Genomic DNA, 22,038 nt, shown 5'->3' with positions numbered 1-22,038 from the left:
GCCTAGAGTGTGCCCCTCCAAAAATGTCTCCTCTCCTAGTTAAAAAGGGGTCCCTGTATTTTCCTGCAAACAGCCCTATTTGTAGTGTTGAAATAAGGGCAGGTCTAGAGATTGTGAAAGCCAAGTTTCATCTTGCTACCCAGCCATAGGAGCTGTTTTCTTGTATAAGTATGAAACGCTGATGTCATATCAGAAGAATAACTGGTATCTAACGCAAGATGGAAACTGGTTTTGCAGTCTCTGAACTGACTCATAACTGGGGTCCGAGACCTGGCCGGTTTCCATGGAGATGAGATAGCTACTGCTTCCAGGAACAGGCCTCAGGAAAAGCAAATTAGAGCAAAACTTTCTTTCAGCTAAATCTCACAGCAGGTGAGAAATGTGGGTCCTTCCCAGGCTGCTGGTTTGGGAGAACCTGTGGATGCTAAGTTTTGAGGCGTGGGAGGGGTTTATTGGGGGGCAGAGGGAGAAAGACTAACTGTGAACGCAGGAAAATATTCCTATTTTTCCCTTTTTTTTTTTTTTTTTTGTCTCTAAACGCCCGTGGGCTTGACAATGCTTAATGCCGGTTGCGTTGTGTCTTTGTGTTACTGCTGCAGCGTGAACTCAGTGTCAGGTAAGACCCTCATGACTCTGTCCTGTCTGCGTGACCTGAGGCATTTCCAATGCCAGGCACTGCTTGGGCTGCACTGTCTCTATCAGAATCCAGTAACTTCCTCCTAGAGCTCAGACCCGTAGAGCTCATCTCACCCTTTGTGCTCAGGTACAGCCAGGAGGGCAATATTTTAAGCACTGGGCATATATAGAAAGTGAAGGTACCTGCAGTTTATATGGCCAACATCTGACCTGACTGCGTACCCAATCCAACTCCCATTGACGTTGGATCCAGGCCTAACTTGTTCTTCGGTGAATCAGAGACATTCACAAGGCTGATGACTTGCAGAATGGGAAAGAGTTTGGTATTTTTTACCAGAATTTTTTTTTCTTCAACTAATGTGAAAAGTGGTTTGGAGAATTCTTCTTCTGAGCAGCGGCCGCTGGAAAAGCATAGGAAAACCGAGGCCTTGTGTTCGTAACCCAAAGGAAATTTAAGCTGAACCCTCCTCACGTTTAAATGAAGTTCCTTGAGAATTCAGGCAGCCTCGGGGAGCAGGAGACTAAAGCACAGGGGTCATAGCGCCCAAAGGGAACTCGACTGATTCTGAGTGGTAACACACACGCTTTGGTCCAGGAGGACAAGTTCTATGGAAATAATTTCAGGATTTGCCAAAAATATAGTGGGAGATACGATTGCCTAGTAGCTCCAGGTGTATATACAGAGTAGACACCTATTTAGCTACCCTTACAATATCAGCGTATAGATGGTGCTTCTGCTTTTTCACTTCCATTAGGCATTCAGCTAAGATTTCAGCTATTTTTGTGGGAGGCGAAAAGATGCATTTCTAAAAATGCATTTCCACTTAGATGTATATCTTTGTTTAAAGAGACACGTAACTCAGGTAGGCCTGAAGTTTACATTTGGCATAAAAAAGCTTTTACAAACCCTCAGATGAATAGAAAAGCTTCTGTTTTTTCCCAAAGCTAGTTATTTTCAAGCAAGTAAATTGGATGGTTAAAATTTCACTTTTAACAATCTCGGGGCCTAATGTGGCAAACATCTATACGTGTGAGTAACTCTACTCCTACGGGTACCTGTGCTCATGTACGTAAGTGTTTGGAGGGTCGGGAGGCGGGATATAGTGACACAACCATGAAAATGTTTCAGTTACAAATGTCTAATTTGTAACAGGCTGATTTTTGCCCCCAAGCTGATATTATTCTGAAATCCAAAAAGTACTATTCGTCGTCTTGATTTTGCCTTTTCTTCATGCATCTTGAAAATCAACAAATCTAATAAAATGGTGCTGATTGTGTAATGGAGAGTTTAGTGCTGTACCACTTTAATTGCACAAATAAGTACAACTACAACACTTGGGTAACCTCAGAATCCTTATCGTGTATTTCAATCAAGGCTTCCTTTCTGGTAAAAGTTTGAAAAAAATGAAGGTCCGGAGTTGGAACATGCCTGCAAACATTGGTTTAAACTCATGAAACCCAAAGGTTTTTATTAAGTCAGCTGTCTCCAGCGCCCCGTCCACCCAGGGGCAGCTGTGTGTTAGGTAGCAGATCAGGGCTGATAGATGGGGACATGCAACAAAAGTGAAACATGCCTGAAAAAAATTGGGCCTTCCAACTAACCGAACTCCACAGCCTCAGTTCTTAATGGCTTATAATGAATACCAAAATCCCCCATTCTAATGTCAGTGCCTTTCAAATGCTGTGTTGATGAAGCTATGCATAATCTGTAACTGGTAGAGAAAAACCCAGATGTCGGATCTGGGCCCGGGCTAACCTACCTTCCACACAAACTGTAGGTAAATTTCGGTAGGAATCCAGATCCAAACTCCATTGCTTTGGCCCCTCTCTAGCACTTCGTCAATGGAACTTTTTAAGTATTATGGAGGTGAGCTGATTCTAAGCCCAGTTGTAATGACAGGGTAAATTACCAGGATGAACTGTTGATACCTCTAACTGGATGGTAACAGAGTTAGTTGCTGATGCATCCAAATTCTCACTCATTTAAAGAAAATTGTAATAATCGCTGGACATTCGACTTTTCAGTTTCACACCCAGACGCACGTTTCCTGTCTGAAACTGCAACACACTGAGCCATCCAGGCGCTGTACACCCACGCGTGCAGTTCCCCTTAACACCAGTAGGAACAGACACACACCCTTCCTTGGCAGAGCAGACCCCGGAGTCTGCTTGCTTGTATCGAAGTATGATGCTCTCAGTGATGTCTTGATCCATTTTTTTTTTCCTTCCGCCACGCTGTTTGAGAACTGGACTTGCTTCTAGAAACGGGTGTTCTCGAAGATGAATTCACCGTTGCCAATCGATACTTCCCGTCCCCAGGTCTAGATCACCTCCATGTGCCCTTTGCCAATTGTCTTTAAATATCAAGCCGTGGCACGGTGTAGTAGTCCTTGTTTGAAATGTCAGCCGTTAAAAGCCAGCTGCCGTACGTGTTTGAAATGCCTTACCTACATTAGCTTCTTTGTAGCTGGCTGTCTCTTGTCTGCTTCCTGTCTGATTGCATGTACAGCAAAGAGCTGGTGGTATTCACCGTGCCTTTCTGAGAGACGGTCACCCCCATATTTCTTTTGCTTTCATTTCTCCCTCCCCCCCCGCCCCCCTTTGAAGCTTTCGTTCTGGGGAGGGAAATAAGTTTCCAACCTGAGACATTTTCTCGACCTGCTCATGGTGGCTTGGCTGAATGTTCCATTGCTGGTCAGCCACAGCGAAGCGGGGAGAGGAAATTCTGCTCACCTGCCTCACCCACAGGATGGCTGAGAGCCAAGACAGCAAAGAGGGACAAACTCCTGCAGGCCCCCTAAGCCTGATCTGTCCGCCATTCTCCAGCGCAGGGTCCAGAGAGAGCATGAGCTCTTGTCCCTGTCAGGTTGGCTGTGCAAGCTGCCGAGCTGTTCTCGCTGCCCCGTTTGCGATCCCCTGGTAGGGTCCACGCCGAGTTCTGTTCAGCGGGCCGGATTGCCAGTGTCTCTCTGCAGAACATAAAGTGCTCTTGCCGTGTGTGTGCAAACATGGATTGTACTCAACTACACTCCCATTCCACTGGGAGAGGAGCCTGGGCTGTGGATCCCAGGCCAAATCTTTAACTGGGCCTCTATCAAGAGGCACCTGCCACCCAAGTGTGAGTGTTTGTGTCCCCACGTGGGCCTGGCAAGCAGGTCGGTGGGCACATCTTGTGCCTGTTTGCATGTGCCAACCGTGCACTTTTTGAGGCCCAGCTGCATGCTTGGCCATCAGTGTGTGTCCTTCCCCAGCTTTCCCAGTTGCTGGGATCTTGGAGTAAATGAAGGCTCCTCTCTCTGATCGTGGGAATGCACGGAGTCCTGGATGAGGGGTCTGGTCTCTCCTCCATGCAGCAGAGTCAGGGATGGAGCCATAGACACCAACTCCTGTTAGTGTCAGCAGGAGCAAGGTGTGCAAGTCGTGGAAGGCACAACAGACTCCTGCCCGTCCGGCATTTGTGACATCACGCTTCTCTGCCAAGGCCATGGCTGGGACTGGGGCCTTGCTCCATTGAATGCACAGGGGACATAACACTGTCATTTTTCCCCTGCGCTAGGTTGGTGTGAGTGCTGGGTGGGGCCCCTGGGAGACTGTCCAGCAGAGGGTGGCACCTCTAAGACAATCTGTTAAGCAAACACAGGTTCAGTGGAAAAGACGGTTGCCGAGGGATCTCTCCCTGATGGCTCAGCCGTTGATCGAATCCAACTGGTACTGCTTGAAGTTAATACGGATCATGGCTCCCCTCATCCCCCTGGTTCTTTGACTAATTGAAATGCTTTTTCCTCCCCCCCCCTTAAACCCTTGTTGTATTTCCTGCTTTGTCACTCCCTGAACATCCCTCCCATCTGGTGAACAGAGGAAGCTACGCTGGGATATGTGAGGAACGCTTGCAGTGTTTTGATTTTGATACTAATCATGGGAGCTGTGGGGTGACGGCGGGTGAGCCAGGGCTGCATGCTGAACGTGGGGGTCCACCAAGAGGGAGCATGTGCAGGTTCCTACAAGGGTGATGTTCTTTAAGCTGAACCAAAAGGAACCCTCTCTCCCCTCAGTACCTCTTCTCCAGATCAGATCGTCCTGAGAATTAGACTACGAAGGTATCTGTTTTGGGTACCTATATGGCCACATTGCTATAGTATCTGGGCACCTCCTAGTCATTAATGTATTTATCTTTAGAACACCCCTGGGAGACCGGGCAGTGCTATTATCTCCGTTTTACAGATGGGGACCTGAGGCACAGAGAGGCTAAGTGACTTGCCCATGGTCTTGCAGGACGTCTGTGGCGGAGCGGGGACTTGACTTTCTCTCCAGCCCTAGGTTATTGCTCCAACCACTGGACCATCCTTCCCCTCTGCTGAATCTGGAGAGTTCCCCAGAGCATGAGGTGTCTAGTCCCACCATTGCTTTGGGGGATTGTTTGCCCTGAGATCCACAGCAACTAATCCCTGGTCTGCCTCTCACCCCACAGAGTGGTATAGGGCTGCAGGCACCCCAAGGGGCTCCTCTGCTGTCACAGCCTGGAAAGCAAAGTGCAAGCATTTCAGGAACAAATGGAAACATAGGTGACAAAATGACAGGTTCCCCCGGGCCTGTTCACAGCTCAGTGGTGTAGGAGGGGTGTTCCTGGTTGCGTTATGCCTGGTTGTGGCATCCAGGGACCGTGTCTTGGTGTTTTGTGTAGGTGCTGGAGAAGACAACATGGGCTGATCCTCTCTGGTGTGGCACACAGTGACGTACCACGGTGTGCGTGGGGGCGGGGAGCTGGAGGGCGGCGGTGACCAGCACTTGGATCGGATACAAGGGCTTGGGCAGCAGAGAGCCGTGACCTCGGAGGGCCTTTGCAACCCACAGGGCCGTTCGGTTTGTGGCTTGTGATGGTGCTGACCACACTCCTCGCTTTAAGGCCTGGGTCCCAATGAGTCTGCAAAGGCCGAGTTGAGGCCAGCGCACCATCCTCGGGGGCGGGGGGCGTAGCCTTAAGGTGCAATTCCCTGGCTTGTGGCACGTAGGTGTAAAAGGACCCGCAGATGGCAGGGGTATTGGTGAATCCTCTGCCAGGCCTAACAAGAAAAAGTGGACTGCTCTGCCCTGGAGCCGTTACTGCTGGCTCTTGTCCAGTAGGTTTGCCAGCCTTGAGCACTGCACTGCTGCCAGCCCTGTCTTTCCGCAGAGAGGCGAAGCTCAGGGTCTGCCCCCGGGGGAGTTCTCTGAGGAGCCCCTGGGACGCGTCATGGGGAGTGAGGTCGCTTGTCCTAGTGGCCTGTTCAAATGCCACCTCTGGGAGTTTTCCGTCTCCTGTAGGTGCCCTGCAGTTGGATCTGCTGCCCTTATCTGCTGTTGCTGGGCCCTGCCACAGAACTGCCTCGTTCCCGCCCCGGGCGGCGGGTGCGTAGAGCCCCGTGTTTCGGGTCTGGCTGTGACGTGCTTTGAGATCCAGGTGCTGTGTAAAAGCAGGGCACCATTACCCCTGCCCCAGCAGCGCTGTGGGGGCGGCAGCCCGTTCTCCCAGTAGGGGGGCATGCTGGAGATGCCCCAAGCCCATTGCTCTTGTTTTGTGACAAGGAATGTTGGCTCCAGCTGGTTTCTTTGATGATTTCTCCTTTTTTTTGTTTTTATCCCCCTCGACCCTCCTGCCCCCTCCCCCCCACACACACACAATTCTCCCCCTCTCGGGCCAGTGTGGACCAAGTCAAAACCTGTTGGTGGGCCCGATCCTGCAGCCATTCCCCAGGTAAAGTGGCTGCAGGATTGGGTCCTTATGAAGAGTGAGGGCCTCTAGTGAGGCTGGGGTTAGACTGCCCTGCAGAAGCCTGGAGCAGCGGCACAAGGAGGGGACCTGCAGGAGCATAGCAGCCTCTTGCTGCTGGCGAAGCCTCGCTGTGGGCATGGGGAGGGATGGGACACAAGTGGGGTGCCAGGGAGACTAACCAGGGGGTCTTCCTCGCTAACCGAGTGCAGCTTGTTTTGCTGACCATCTGCCCCCGAGGCTTTGAGGGGTTCGTCTTACTTCAGAGCACAAGTGGTGCCGGGGCGGCACTTTGGATAACGCTCTTGCAAAGCCTCCCCCTAGAACTGAGTGCACCCCATGTACCCCATTTGTCTCTCCGCCCTTGGTGGGGGTGTATTCAGCTTTCCCCTCAAAGTATTTCACAAATGCCCTTTCCCAGCTTGGTTCCTGCCATTGAAATTTCTACCCTCTATCTGGGGAGTGGAACCCCCCCCCCCCCACACACACACACATGTGCACACATCCCCAAACCTATTGCAGCCTTTCTGTGTAATCAGCTGATGCATCAGGGTGGGATCCCTGCATGCCCACACATGCAGAATGGTCACAGGCCATCCACAGCCCTGGTGACATGGGCACAGAAAGCATCTGCTTCCGTAAAGAAACATCTCTTTGTTTTTTAACAGTCAAAACTGGAGCTAGTGGAATAAGCACGAAACCCTCAAACGCTCAACGGGCTTCGCTCATGTCTTGATTTGCATTTGTTTTAGCCAAGGCCAAAGGATGACTGGGTAGATGGAGGAATCTGATCACCATGCCCCTCTTCCTAAATCCCTACCTAGTCATCTTCGTCCTCCTGGCTTGCTTGTGTGTGTTGCATTAATTAACCAGGGTGGTTCTCTACTAAATCTGTACTTGGCTGGTGCTTTTATCTTTTCCTTCCCCCAATATGTTCCCGAACCAGTGGCAGTCATTTTTGTGTGTGATCCAATGTACAGCTGTCCGAGTCCTGCGTTCCTCACGTGCAAGGCTGATTGGTTCATCCTTTCCAGCCAGACCTTACTACATCTTTCAAACAAAGAGAGGCAAGCTAATGGGAACCCATTATCAATGGCATTTCCTTGATCCAGGAATAGGCATTGCACTCAGCCATGTTAATTGATTTGTCATCCAGAGATGAGTCATTCCAGTCGCCAGGCCTGTCCAGCTATAAAGCATCTTGAGGCTATTCCTAATTTTGTAACGATGTGACTGTCTATGAATGGACCAGAGCTCCCACACCAAACCCTTCCTAGAACAGTCGTGCATCCCAAGGGGTGCAGTTAATCTCAAGGGATCAAAGCTGTCAGCCGGTGCATGAGTGTGGGACATGCTGACCAAGTACCCTGTTTCTGATGATGTACCAGAAAATATTTGCTCTGAGAGAGGCACCTTTTATGGGGTTAAATTTGAGATACTTTACTCCTAGCTGTCCCTTCCTCATTCATTGACTGAAGGATCCATCCACTGAATTAGAGCAAAGAAAGCAAATGAGACCCGTGAGCCGCGGGAGTGTGATCTATTTTTCTGAGAAGCTTTCTCTCTCCTAACATGACTGGTCAGTTACAGTAGATGGCACGTCCTGGATGGTAAATATGTTTGTGCAGCCAGTTGGAGCCTTAACATCCCAGCTGTCGTGGGGGCTGGTGGGATGCAAAGGCTCCGGGATTCTAGACGTGGCTTCTCATTAGTGTCAACAACCCCCTTGTCACCTTTGGGTGTCTTCCTCCCCCTGGACTGCAGGCCTTGGGTGCTGCCCTTGGAGTTTGGCTGGATGAGTGTTTATGCATGTAAACAAGCGCTCACCTAGCTGTGGTGTTGTGTTGGTCTCCAGGGCAGCGCTGGCCTCTGCCCACCAGTGCCATCCCCTTCCTCGGACTCTCAGCGTGCTGAAGAGTACCCCACAAGTACGCGGCATGCACACCATCATCCGGTAAGCATGCCACCTTGCGTTTGGAGTGGGTGAGGCTAAGGGCTTGGGGGCCTTTGGCATCATCCAACCTTGGTCTGGGTGTTTGACATCTCCCACCCCCCCAAGAGATGACATCCTGCCCTGGGCCAGAGACCCTAGTCGGGGCTGGGCAGTTCTCACCCATTTCCTAGAATCATCCATTTAAAATAGGATAATGTCAACCCCTAACTCTGAGCGTCTGCATGCTGGCTACCCTGCTCAGCTGTGAACAGCTAATCTTGCATTCACCCCAAAAGCTGGGTACCGTCCCTGCTGTACAGACAGAGAAACGGAGGCATAGAGAGGTAAGAGACCTGCACAAAGCTCCACAGCAAGATCGCGGCAGAGTTAGGATTAGAACCCTGGAGCCCTGGGACAGCGATTGCTCCACCTTGGCGCTCCCTTTGCAAAAGTGCCTATGTCCCAGCAACAAACCTGCAACCTGGGGTGGGACAGGACGACGCAATTCCCGGTAAAGGGGCCTGGTGACGTTCAGGGTCCTCGGCTGGATCCCCCTGGTGGAAGGCCTGTGATGATATCAGCTGCCTCGACCTGGGAGGAGACTGAGGAACCTGCCATGTGTATCTGGTCCACCTTTTTCTTCCTGCACTACCTTGCCTCACCCTTAAGGCAGCCCCTGACTCACAGTCAGCAACTCATGGAGAGTTCTCATTGACGGACGTGCCTTTCTCCCCTCCCCCTTAGAAACAAGGAGACCAGCCGAGACGAGTTCATTTTCTACTCCAAGAGGCTGATGCGGCTGCTGATTGAGCACGCGTTGTCATTTCTGCCTTTCCAGGTATGTACAGGAAACAAGGGGATGGAGGGGAAAGCCCATTGTTCTCTCCTTTCTGATCCAAGTCTGGGGGGACAAGGAGAGGTCTGCGTTTGCCCCGTGGAGCCTTCCCTACTTCTCTGTGACTTGCCCTCATGGAAAAGGCTAAAAAGAAATGATTCTCCTAGGTCAGACAGCAGTGATCATGAGAGATGGGACCCTGTTCTGTTGTATATGCGTTCTTATTACCACACTCATCCCCGTAGTGTCTACATGCTTTCCAGCGGTGCAGTGAGCAGTGTGACTGACAGCTGTCACGTCTTGTTCTCATCTCCTCCCTGGGGGAAAAGGTTTCAGAGTAGCAGCCGTGTTAGTCTGTATCCGCAAAAAGAAAAGGAGGACTTGTGGCACCTTAGAGACTAACCAATTTATTTGAGCATAAGCTTTCGGGAGCTACAGCTCACTTCATCGGATGCATGCAGTGGAAAATACAGTGGGAAGATTTTATATACACAGAGAACATGAAACGATGGGTGTTACCATACAGACTGTAACGAGAGTGATCACGTAAGACGAGCTATTACCAGCAGGAGACAGAGAGAAAACAAAAAACCTTTTGTAGTGATAATCAAGATGGGCCATTTCCAGCAGTTGACAAGACCATGTGAGGAACAGTAGAGGGGGGGGAAATAAACAAGGGGAAATAGTTTTACTTTGTGTAATGACACATCCACTCCTAGTCTTTATTCAAGCCTAAATTAATGGTGTCCAGTTTGCAAATTAATTCCAATTCAGCAGTCTCTCTTTGGAGTCTGTTTTTGAAGTTTTTTTGTTGAAGAATTGCCACTTTTAGGTTTACGTTAATTAATTTACAAACTGGACACCATTAACTTAGGCTTGAATAAAGACTGGGAGTGGATGTGTCGGTGATTCTGTGATTACACAAAGTAAAGCTATTTCCCCATGTTTATTTTTCCCCCTCTCCTGTTCCTCACATGGTCTTGTCAACTGCTGGAAATGGCCCACCTTGATTATCACTACAAAAGGTTTTTTGTTTTCTCTCTGTCTCCTGCTGGTAATAGCTCGTCTTACGTGATCACTCTCGTTACAGTCTGTATGGTAACACCCATCGTTTCATGTTCTCTGTGTATATAAAATCTCCCAACTGTATTTTCCACTGCATGCATCCGATGAAGTGAGCTGTAGCTCCCGAAAGCTTATGCTCAAATAAATCGGTTAGTCTCTAAGGTGCCACAAGTCCTCCTGTTCTTCCTGGGGGAAAAGGTGTCTGCAGGGCATGTCTCCACCATCACTGCTGCTGTGGGGTGGGTAATTGTATAGCACAAGGGCATGTCCATCGCTCGGCTTTGGGAGCAGAGATCACAGTGCTGGTGCAGCCGTGTTTCTAAGGCAGCTAAACCCCTGCCCCTGAGTAAGGGACCATCTCTGGCTTGCGCGGCTAGTGTCCAGGGCTCAAGCACCATCCCTGGCTCCATGACTGTCCACGGTGCACCAGCCTGTGGCTTTTGTGCCATGGCTCCGGTGCGCCGGCGGTCTGAGCCCGTGTTAAAGTCTGTGCTGTGATCTTTCTAGAGCTGCACCGTCCAGACCCCTCAGGGAGAGGACTACGAGGGGAGATCCTACAGTGGGAAGCAGGTAAGGGGAAGGGAAAGGCTGGATTCAATTGCACACACTGGGGCCAGATCCTATGCCCATTGAAGTCAACGGGAAGAGTCCCCCGGACTTAATGGGCCCCTCCTCAGCATCTGGAATAGCTGGGTCTGCTCCAGGGGGCAGCTGGCTTTCTGCTGGGCTGTAGAGACCAGGGGATCCTCACAGCAGTGACTAGTCAGGTCAGGCCCTTCAGTAGCACTAATTAGGTGTGTGCGCCAAATCGCTCCTCTTCTCATCCTCCCATGTATCCTGTTGGGGAGGCAGCTGTGTCTTGTTGGAGTCTGGATGGGAGCTGGGAGGAGCTAGCTGCCTAACCCCCTGTCACTTCTGGAGGAGATGTGGTTCCCACGCGGCTGTGCATGGTTCAGTCCCATTGCTGGCCTGGGCAAACAGGAGCAGGGGACCAGGCCTGGGGCTTGCGTTCTGCGCACAGCCCATAGATCAAGAGCAGCTAATGAACTTACCTGTGGCTGTGAAGTGCTTTGAGCCTCTGGATCCAAAATTGCTGTAGATCCGTGCTAGGTCTAGGTCCTTTGGAGACCAGAGAACACTGGCGTAGGAGCATTTGAGGGACCCCGCGTGGCCACTTCATCCCCACTCTGTTGCAGATCACAGGTGTGTCTATCCTGAGAGCAGGAGAGACTATGGAGCCGGCGCTCCGAGCCGTGTGCAAGGATGTCCGAATCGGCACCATCCTCATCCAGACTAACAGCAACACTGGAGAGCCAGAGGTAAAGGGCTTGGTCCTCAGAGTCGAAGGCGCCTTGCGCCCCGTGACCATTCGCAGCAGCCGAGTCTCTGTTGCAGGGATCCCTAACGCTGCCACATGCCTAGTAATTGCAATCAGTTCATTCGTTCCTGCTGGACACAGCAGATCTCGTCAGCAGGTGGCCAGTTGGTAACTGGCTTTCATATTTAATAATCATCGGTCATTGAGGTCCAAAATGTCTGGCTTCAGGCGAACCCATAGGGTATGTCCCGTGGTCTGGAAGCGTTCACAATCGGCTGTGCAAAAATACACACACAGTTGCACGTGCAGTGACTGGGTAGACGTCTAGTCAGATGCACATACACCGGCCACAGCTGAGTGTGGCCTGGGCGTGCCAGTGAGGCACAGAACTGCGCACAGTTCGGTGCACTCGCCATTAAAAAAATCAGACCAAGGTCATTGGGGCTTTTTAAATGTATCCTCTTCACTAAGTGTTCATCCCCGTCTGGTAAGCACCAGCCCTTTGCCTCGGGGCTTGCCCGGCTAGCCTTTTAGCAGCAACTGCCTCATAAACAAAGGGTCTGGTACCGGGCCGGCAGCCTGTACCTGATTCAGCCCAGCCCATTAATCCTGCCAGCAACAGGGTAAGTGGGCTCCGCTGTCTCCCTGCGGCAGGTGGCTCATCCCCCGCCCAGGTAAGGGAGATGTGAGCAGAGCTGTTCTGAGGGCACTTTCCCGCCCGCATTTCCCAAATCCCGCTCTGGCCTGTCCCTTGCCCAGCTCCACTACCTGAGGTTGCCGAAGGACATTCGTGAAGATCACGTGATCTTGATGGACTGCACCGTCTCCACGGGGGCGGCGGCCATGATGGCGGTGAGAGTGTTGCTGGTAAGGAAGGACGGCGGGGGCCCATCTCCGTTCAGAGGGGGAAACCCCAGAGCAGCCCTGGGGGTGCTGGGAACTTGGGGAGGGGGGCGGGTCCAGCCCAGCTCTCTGTTGCCAAATCCCGGAGTCCAAGTAAACAAAAAGAAAAGGAGGACTTGTGGCACCTTAGAGACTAACCAATTTATTAGAGCATGAGCTTTCGTGAGCTACAGCTCACTTCATCAGATGCATATCGTGGAAACTGCAGCATCCGATGAAGTGAGCTGTAGCTCACGAAAGCTTATGCTCTAATAAATTGGTTAGTCTCTAAGGTGCCACAAGTCCTCCTTTTCTTTTTGCGAATACAGACTAACACGGCTGTTACTCTGAAACAAGTAAACAAAGTGAATGCCGGTACCTTTAAACCTGGGCCCCGCGGTGAAAAGAGGAAGGAGGCCGGCTGGCGTGGTGCAAGCCGCAGTGACCTTCGGGGCCAGACACTCCTAGTCGCCCTTCCCTGGAGCAGCCCCAGGGGACAAGCCCTGCAGGAACTGAATTCACGTCCTCCCCAGCTCCTTCCCGAGACTTGGTTCCCGGTGTCCCCAGCCCAGCAGGGAGATCAGCTCCGAGAAGGAGATGAGGCAGGGGGCTGCTCTCGGTCCCCGGGGGCATAGGCCCAATCACAGTGCTGGCCCTTTAGGGTGGGAGGCCAAGGGTTTGAACTGGCCTGAAAGCGGAGTTCTCTCCAAGTCGGGGCTGACGGGGAGGAGGGGCGTACAGATCCTTGCACCGCTGCGGTCTGTGCATAGGGAGGAGGGGAGTCTCCAGAGCAGTGACATGGCCCCTCCTCCACCCTCACGCCACGACTCTCTCTTAGGATCACGATGTCCCCGAGGACAAAATCTTCCTTCTCTCCCTGCTGATGGCGGAGATGGGCGTCCACTCGGTGGCCTACGCCTTCCCCCAGGTGAAGATCATCACAACGGCAGTGGACAAGAAGGTGAACAATCTTTTCCGGATCATCCCCGGCATCGGTGAGTACCCGCCTGGTGGGATCAGAAGGGAAGGGCTGACGGCAGCGATCGCCCAACAGGGTGTGACGCTAAGAAGGGGAAATAAAGGAGGTTGCTCTGATCCCGCTGCTGTCTCCTCATTCAGCATTTCTTCTCCACCTTCCTTTTGCAAGTGACAGAAACTGACGCCCTCTGCCCTGGCCTTCTCATGCCCATGTGGGAGAGCAGAGTGCGTGGGCGGCCCAGCAGCCCCTCTGTTCTTGCAGGCTGTCCCGGGGGGCTCTCCCATGGGATGGCAGAGCAGTCGTCCTTCATGTTCTTTGGGGAGCGGGTATAGTTCCCACCCAGCTGGGTTAAGGGTGTGCGGCATTCCTGCGGCACCGATCTCCATGTGTAACTTCACATTGATGCCTTGTGCGTGCATGTCTCTCTCTCCCCACCCCTGTGCCCTAGGGAATTTTGGAGATCGCTACTTCGGGACCGACGCCCCCCCTTACTGGAGCGACGACACCCTGGACACTTAGCAAACACCCCCTCCTGCCCTGGGTCAGAAGAAGAGACCCCACCCTGGAGACAAGGCAGCTTTGGCACGGCACCTTACTCTTCTATTGTACATTTCCAAAGGGATTTCCCCTGGGGCATAGATATTTTTTCAGCTGTTGCGTTTGAAGTCTAGGGCATATTTTTTAAAAAGGAAGAAATGCAAATCCTAGCTGACTGTCCTACTTTAGAGCGGAGTTAATTTATTTTAATTTAAATATTTGCCTATGTAACTTATGTGAGTTTTTATAACAAACAAAATAAAGTTTTTCTCCAGTTTTCTTGCAGCATAGCTGTTGGCAGTTAGACCCAACCCCCTGGCCTGGCTGCAGTGCAGGTAACTGGGTCTAATCCCTGTGCAGCTCACAGATAAACCCAGGAGGAGCTGTAAATATGAGTTTTATCACCCTGAATCTGGCGCCCGTGTTGAAAATGCTCCGATCCCTTCGCCGCCGCCACTCTGTCCTGGGGGACACGGTACAGCAACTAGGAGGGCAACTGCTAGATGCTCTGAAAGGCAAGGGTGGGCCATGGCTGAGGTCGCAGGCGCTGTCCTGCTGTCCCAGCGAGTTGAAGGAGGCGCTCTGGGGGAGTCGTGAGTTGCGCTGTATCCTTGTCTTCCTGTCACTCCACAGCAAACAGCCGCGTCTGTGGGGACTGATGTTTGTAGCACCAGCCCTTGCTGCAGCTTCACTCGGTACTCGCCGCTCTGGCCAGCGGTCAGGAGCAATGCCTGCCTGCCTGGCTGGCTCCAACTCCAGGGGCTGCCTGTTCCTATCAGTACAGACGCTAGCAGGAGGGCTAAAGGCACAACCTCGCTGTGGGAGCAGGGAGCCCAACACCGGAAGGAGAACGCGGTACGTACTGCAGCCCGGCTGAGAGCAGCCAAGTGCAGACACGCTGGCTTCCATGGTTCTTGATCTCCCTGGACCGGGCCTGCTCTCTGTGTCCCCTCCTCGGGCTTGTCCTCACTGAATCAGAGTGGTGACACAGCAGGGGGCTCGGGGACTGTCTGCAGGAAGCTGCTCGAGTTTTGTAACCCTCCCGGGAAGGGCTCCCTGCCAAAATAAATGGATTATGCCAGAAAACCTGCCCAGCTGAACAGCCGGTGCCAGTTTCCTGCAGGATTTCAGAGCAGCCTCCAGTATTTTCCCCTCCTGACGGCCAGGTTCCGAGTAACGCCAGCAGGAGAGATTCGATCAGCCCAGCCCTGCTGCTCTGCAGGGAAAGGGCCCAGCTCCCCTGGTACAGGGGCACACCCCTTGAGCTGACAGCTGAGGCTGGAATGTACTTATTGGAAGGGCTTAGCAAAGGTTGTGTGGGCAGGAAGCCGCGAGGGTGGCGTGGGGGCAGCAGGGTGGAAATCAGTGAGGGGTTTGAGCTCAAAATAGCTGCACTAGTGAGTGCAAATTCTTGCGCAAATCCTCAACTAATTAAAACAGACTCAGCCCCCCACATGGCGAGCGCAGGATCTCAACACTTGAAAGCTGTTCTGGGAGGCAGGGCTGCTACCTGATGAGCTAGCACTAAAAATACCTCCAAGCGTAGGTGGCCCGAAAGCTCGTGAGCACAAATGCAATGAGAGAGAGAGAGGGTGAGTTTCCGTGGCTGAGAAAGTGACCCACAGCACGAGCTGCAGTGCCAAAGGGGGAGCAGCAAAGCGAGCCGCCCTGGGTGTGACCCGAACCCAGACCTAGCGGACGGATGCGAGGGCTAGTCCTGTTGGACCAGGCCTTCCCCTCCAAGGCCTGCTCTATACCTAAAATGTAGGTCAACCTAGTAGAGGCACTGAGTTCAGGCAGTGGAGGGGGTGGCTTGACCTCCGCTCTGCCTCAAGACATGCCCCGTGCAACCCCTTCCCCTAAACCCCCGCTCCGTCTCTTCCTGTCCCGCCCCACTCCTCCCCACCCCCAGCACCTCCTGCATGCCACTGAACAGCTGACTGCCGCTGGTGGGAGATGCTGGGGGGGAGAGGGGAGGAGCTAATCTGCGGGGCTCTGGTGGGTACTGAGCACCCACTACCTTTTTTCTGTGGGTGCTCCAGCTGCAGCACCTATGCTAGCTACGTCACTGGGAGGGAGTTAACCCCCTAGAGAGAGGTTGTTAAGCTGCCGTAAGCCCCAGTGTAGACACTGCTAGGTCGCCGGAAGAACGCTTCCATCAACCTAGCCCCTGCCTTGTGGAGCGGTGGCTGAACTCCAGTGATGAACAGTTGACTCAAGTTGCAGTGGGGGAGGTTTAGATTGGATATTAGGAAAAACTTTTTCACTAAGAGGGTAGTGAAACACTGGAATGTGTTACCTAGGGAGGTGGTAGAATCTCCTTCCTTAGAGGTTTTTAAGGTCAGGCTTGACAAAGCCCTGGCTGGGATTATTTAACTGGGAATTGGTCCTGCTTTGAGCAGGGGGTTGGACTAGATGACCTTCTGGGGTCCCTTCCAACCCTGATATTCTATGATTCTATGACTCAGGCTTGAGGGGCTAAAGATAGCAACATAGATGTTTCCAGCTGGGCTGGAGCCTGGGCTCTGAAGGCCAGTGAGGATGTGAGAGCCCAGGCTCCCACCCAAGCTATTTTTAGCCCAGCAGTGCAAGCCTGAGTCAATTGCCTTGGGTGCTGAGACTCGGTGCCGTGGGTTTTTCTTTGCAGTGGCGTGTTTGGAAATGGGATTTAGGCTGCTAAGTCACTGAGGCACGTTGGACAACCTTGCCCCTCCTTAATAATAGATGTAGCCCTCATCTAGCCCTCAGCCCAAGGGCTCTCCCAGTTTGGCGCTGGTTCGCTTACAGACACCCCCAGCACTCCGGCTGCAGGGGAGCCATTATTCCATTTGGTGACCAGCAGCTCTGCCCAGCTGGCAGCTGCGTGACCCCAACTGCTCCCTGGCAAATTGTTCATTTGAAATAAAAGGGGCTGGAGGCCCAGCCTTCAGCTGCAAGAGCTTTGCTGGCCTGCAGCAGCTGCACCATTGTGCAATTCGGAGTCACAGTGACCCCCAAGCTGCAATGCGCCCTGCTGCTGAATGGGGGCTAAGCACAGCAAATGGTGGGCGTCACAGCTGGTGGAAGAGCAAGGCAGCACTTAGCACTGCCATAGCGGGCTCTCAGGTCTAGATCGCAACATGCGGTCAGTTATGCGAGTGCGCTGTAAGAAGCGCGGCCCGTAGCGCGTTAGTTAATACAAAGAGCACCATCTGCTGGCATGCAAGAATACATAGCGTTGCCCATGAGTTAGTATGATCAGTAAAGTTGTTGCTGTACATGGCAAATGCAGCTCTCTGCACTTCTCATGTGTGGGCAGGCATTGTCCCTGCTTTACATGGGTAAACTGAGGCACGATGTGTTTAGACGGCTTGCACAAGGTCACACAAACTAAACTCAGCTGGTTTGGGGAGATATGATTGGTCAAACACATCACGTGGTGGTTGGTCTGGGCACAGATTGGGTGACGAATCTGGTGCAAGCTTTTATGGCCTATGAATTTAGCATGTGTTTTCCAGAGCTACTTGTATAAGTGTCTTGAAATGCGCTTTGAAACAGGGTGGAGATCCGGGAAAGACCAAGCACTGCGGGCTCCTGAGGGCCTGGCCAGTGGGAATGCATCCCAGAATTCACGGGCCGGGCCTGTCATTTTTCATCACAATATTCCTGTCCCCAGCTTGTTGCTGATTGTACGGTACATAGGGACCTGCCCTAGCAGAACCGTCAACGTCACCATTGACCAGGCCTCTCTAACTCATCCTGACAGAGCAGGGCTTGCTTTTAAATAGACGGTCCTGCGGGAACAGCCACCAAGCCAGGTGAGTTCAGACAGGGGCATGGCAGTTGAAAGGCTGCTACATAGCACGAGGTTAGCCAAGTGAGCAGCGCTGCCCCTGCCAAGGTGGAAAGAGGCCAGAAACTTTCTCCTGATAGGCAGCCTTTTGGAGTCCTGGAATTGTCTCCTTCGCCTGCGTTTGGCCCAGGAGCAGTGAAGATTTCCCCGGGCAAGCTGGGAAAGTCGTCTCCAAAACTTCAGCACCCAGAGCCTCAAAGGTATTTAGGTTCCCAGCATGCATCGAAAGCCGTGAGAACCAGGCACCTAACTACCATTAACGAGCTGGTCCCATGGGTCTGGGTGTAGGTTTTGTGACTGCCTTTGCCCCTTTGATCATTCTACCCCTTCCCTCTCCTACTTCCAAAGTGTATAGGGTGTCCTATGTTTGGTTACTGAGGGGACCAGTGGTTTGGCCTATATTCGGAGCGCTGCCTTCTATTAGAGGGCTGACACTAGTCTATAAACCAACTCTTAGGCCTGCTCTGCACTTAAAAAGTTTTACAGTCCTAACTCATGCACGGGTACCGCTCCTCGTGTGCCCACAGCGGGAGCTAGCTGCATGTGGTTTATGCTGCTGTTTGGCTGTAGAGGAAAAGCTCTGCTAATGTAAAGCACCTTCACGCCGCTGTAACTGCAAGCCCACTAGGCAGGTCCTACCACTTTAGGTTAAAGCTGTATCACGTTCCAGTGTAGACAAGCCCTTAGTGAGGCGTGCAAGAGTGTACACACACCTTTCTCCAAGGGACAAAGAGGGAGCTACCAGCATCACTGGACACCCTCTAGGCGTTAGACAGGGACGCCATTTAACTTGGCTTCCTTTATAGGGTAAATGACGAGGCCTCAGCGATGGAACCAGTTTCCTTCTCATTTCTGCAACTGAGTGCGACTTGCTCTCTCTGGGTATATCTACACTGCAATGTAACCCTGTGCTTGAGGCCTAAGCTCAAGCCTAACCCCTCTTTGTGTCTACGCTGCAACTGTGCTAACCCATGGGTTGGAGCTAGGGTCTCAGGACCCCACAGGGCTGGAGGGTCCGAACTCCAGTTCAACTGGGACCCAGGGTCCCAGCCCCATTGCTTTGCAGTGTGTAGACAGCCCCACTTGACTTGGGTCCTGGGAGTTAGCCAGAACTATCCCACAATTCCACGGGACAATTCCTTAGTCCTCTCTGTCCCAACGATATGCAAAATCCATTCTGTTGAAAAAGGATGCCAGCCACCCCCTTTTCAAATGGCAGCAGCTCAGTTTAGCATAAACCCATTCTCTTTTGATGGCTGATCTGCATGCACGCTATCAGAGAGCCTCCTGGGTTTGCAACAGAGAGCGAATCTATCAAGCCTTTTGCAAAGCGAGCTGCTTCCTGGTACCATACAGGGATGGCAGTAAAGTTTTCCCACAGTGCACCACAGTCCTAGGTCTACAGTGGCCGCATTTCGGGCTGGGTGGCACTAGGGACTCTGGGACATGGTTAATTTTCCTCGGGTCTGAGCACTGCAGGTTCAAGCCCAGGTTAGAAAAGTCTGACCACAGGGTTAAACTACAATGTAGATGCTCAAGCCCAGGGTTCCCTAACATGGGTCAGCTGACGCGAGTCCCAGTAACCCTGGCTTTACTGTGCAGTGTAGACGTACCCTCCCTTCCTCCTGGCCTCACCCAGGTGAACAGCTGCCTGAACAGGTGGGAGCTGGGGCAGTAGCGGTGACAGGAGAGGCAGGTACAGCTTAGCAGGGCTGGGGTGTTTCATAAGAAGCAAAGGAGATGGCTTGCTGAGGCTTCTGCTGCAGTTTTCAAAAGCGATGCAGGGAGGCAGGTGCCCAGCTCCTGCTTGATATAGGCACCTAACTACGCTCCTTGGAAATTCCTGGCCTTTGCCTTTTCTTAAAAAACGTAGCTAGGAAACTCACCTACCCGGCCTTGCTCCCATGGGGGGGGCCCTGCTCAATCATGAAAGCAGCCAAGGGAGCGTTCCCCAAGTTGCTTTGGTGTCAGCTAGGAGAGGTGCGAGGAGACGCCCACGCTTTGTATCAGGACCAGGGGGACGTTGGACTTGCCCCCAGCTCCCCACCGAACTCTCACACCTCTCGGTCCTCTTCCACTATCAGGCCCATGAGTCAAACTAGGCGTATGCTGAGCCAGTGCACCCCAGCTAGGAATGCCATGCTGGGCTCTGAAGGGGGCCCCCGAGGAGCATGCTGCCAAGTCACAACACAGAGTGGCCTGTAACCCTCAGGAAACCGAGAGCAAGTGGACAGTCTGCAAAGAATCCCCTTTTCCCCCAGGGCTAGCCCCAGCCCCAGGCCGGGCTCATGTGTGCCACTTATGTGAGGCCCGCCGCAATCAGCCAGAGAGCGCTGGCCCCTTCCTTCCAGCGGGCCAGCACATAGCTTGTCCCAGGCAGAGACCTCCAGGGAACCTGGGCTCACCATGTTCTCCTCTTGCTGCCCAGAGCAGCACGCCCACTGCTCAGACACCGGCAGCTCCATGCACAATGCCTGCTGTCAGCATGCCACGCGGCTCAGTTCCTTTGCTGGCACAGCGAGGGCAGGGCGGAGCTACCGCCCTGAAACCATTGCTGCCAGGAGCCCTCTCATTGTGCACGTCCCCGCCCTTCCTTTTTCAGCCTTTCAAGAGCAACTTTCTATTGTTTACAGCAAACTTCTGGCGGCAAAGCCACCACATCGGAAAAAGTGCGTGGGAGGCCGTGTTAACCCTCTGTCTCTGCTCGCTGGCCAGACACCAGCGTGCACACGCCCACCCGGCAGTGACCAGAAAGGCTGAGACACTGACAGGCTACGGCAGCGAAAACAACAACTCGGCTGTGCTGAGATACCAATCTTACAGAGCCCCACAGACCCCCTGCTTCCTTAACTAGCCTTGCAGAAAGAGCTGTGTCAAATGAACGGGCTTTAACAGCAGGGGGGCGCATGGCAAGGCAGGTGGGGCTGGTCCCAGGCCATTCGTTTGTCTTTAAAGAGTTGAATGGGCTCCCCGGAGGAGAAATCACCTGTGCCTGCCAGCCCCAGATTGCCCTGCATAGTAAGATTGTTCCAACAACCCTAAGAGACTGGGGGGAAATGCCCTTTTCTGACCAGAAGCCTGGTCTCCTAGGTCAGGTTTGCCCACTTCCCAGTGCGCTCCTAGAGAGCCTTGGTCACTCAGAGCCACACTCTGGGTACGTATCTGTTTAGAGACAACAGTCGCAAGAGAGTAAATGTCACCCTCCCCCCATCTCATGGAAGCAGCAGCCAGTTGAGACTGGGGATCCCCTGTTTAATGCATGATGCACGCTGCCAAGGAACAAGCTTTATATCACCTTCCCCCTACCCCTTGATCTTCAGTATTGCATATGGCACGACTGTGCATTAACAGTATTATAACTACAGTGCTGCAAAGCGTGCTGGGTACGCTGCAGCCAAGCTGAAAGACGAAGCCCCTGCACCAAAGACTTTACAGTGAAATCTGTCCTTATTTCTGAGAGGGGAGGGCTGCCCTGTCCCCGGGCTGCAGAGTGAAAGTTGTCATTGTGAGATGGAGGGAGGAATATTTGAAAAGTTAGCACTGGCATCTTTTGGAGCAGTGGGCAGTGCCTGGAATGGTGATGAGATGTGTCAGGATATATTGAATCAGTGGTCCTCCTAAACCTGAGGTGTGAATTAAAGAAAACAGTTGTAGTGACACACAGGCTTCCACACAGCTCCTGTTCCAGCTTTGTCTCCGTTGTTTACCAGGGACTGCACCCTACTTATTTGGGACTGAAAAAGCACACAGAGACATCCAGTGGCTGAACAACACACTGCAAGAAAATACAGTATTACAAGGTAAAAGGCTGTCAGACAGTAGTCTCCAGCGGGCCAGCAAATGCCTGCCCTGTGATTACTGTAGGCCAAGATATCCCCCCCCCACTTACTATATTAAATAAAGGGGTTGCAAAAAATAATCCCCTGAAAAAACTGGGATGCTCCTGGTAATGAGAAAAGCATTTACCAAACTGAAGCTACTGCCCTACTTACACACTGAGGAAATGTTACACTATTGCTTCCATGTCTCCCATCCCCCTTGCCACCTTCTACCCATTGATTAAATTAGTCCAAAGCAGCTTCAAAGCACTTGATTTATTCCCATCACCTTCTATCAAAAACCCCATCAGGCACGGTTCAGGCTGACTGCTCCTGCTCTCTGTCCCTGAGCAGGAGACCTCCTCCCACCCCAGTAGCTTCTGCAAACTCAACCGAAGCCCAGGAACTTCTTGTCTGACTTCCTGCCCAACACCAGGAGCTAACCAAACCACAAGTA

At 52.4% G+C, this 22,038-nt stretch overlaps 1 protein-coding gene across 1 annotated transcript in view; it reads left to right on the top strand.

Moving 5' to 3' along the window:
• UCKL1 (uridine-cytidine kinase 1 like 1) overlaps positions 1-14,082 on the top strand; it is a 41,205-nt gene extending 27,123 nt beyond the window's left edge. Inside the window, exons 8-15 of the mRNA XM_084646034.1 lie at positions 600-616; positions 8,238-8,336; positions 9,060-9,153; positions 10,723-10,785; positions 11,412-11,534; positions 12,293-12,400; positions 13,254-13,410; positions 13,843-14,082. Of these exons, the coding sequence (XP_084502160.1) occupies positions 600-616; positions 8,238-8,336; positions 9,060-9,153; positions 10,723-10,785; positions 11,412-11,534; positions 12,293-12,400; positions 13,254-13,410; positions 13,843-13,913 (732 nt within the window). The 3' untranslated portion in view covers positions 13,914-14,082. The remainder of the gene's footprint in view (positions 1-599; positions 617-8,237; positions 8,337-9,059; positions 9,154-10,722; positions 10,786-11,411; positions 11,535-12,292; positions 12,401-13,253; positions 13,411-13,842) is intronic.
• The last annotated feature ends 7,956 nt before the right edge of the window (positions 14,083-22,038 follow it).

Source organism: Lepidochelys olivacea (assembly GCF_965140295.1).
Source record: "Lepidochelys olivacea isolate rLepOli2 genome assembly, chromosome: 13".
Taxonomy (NCBI): domain Eukaryota; kingdom Metazoa; phylum Chordata; order Testudines; family Cheloniidae; genus Lepidochelys; species Lepidochelys olivacea.
This window is presented reverse-complemented; position numbering and strand designations above follow the sequence as displayed.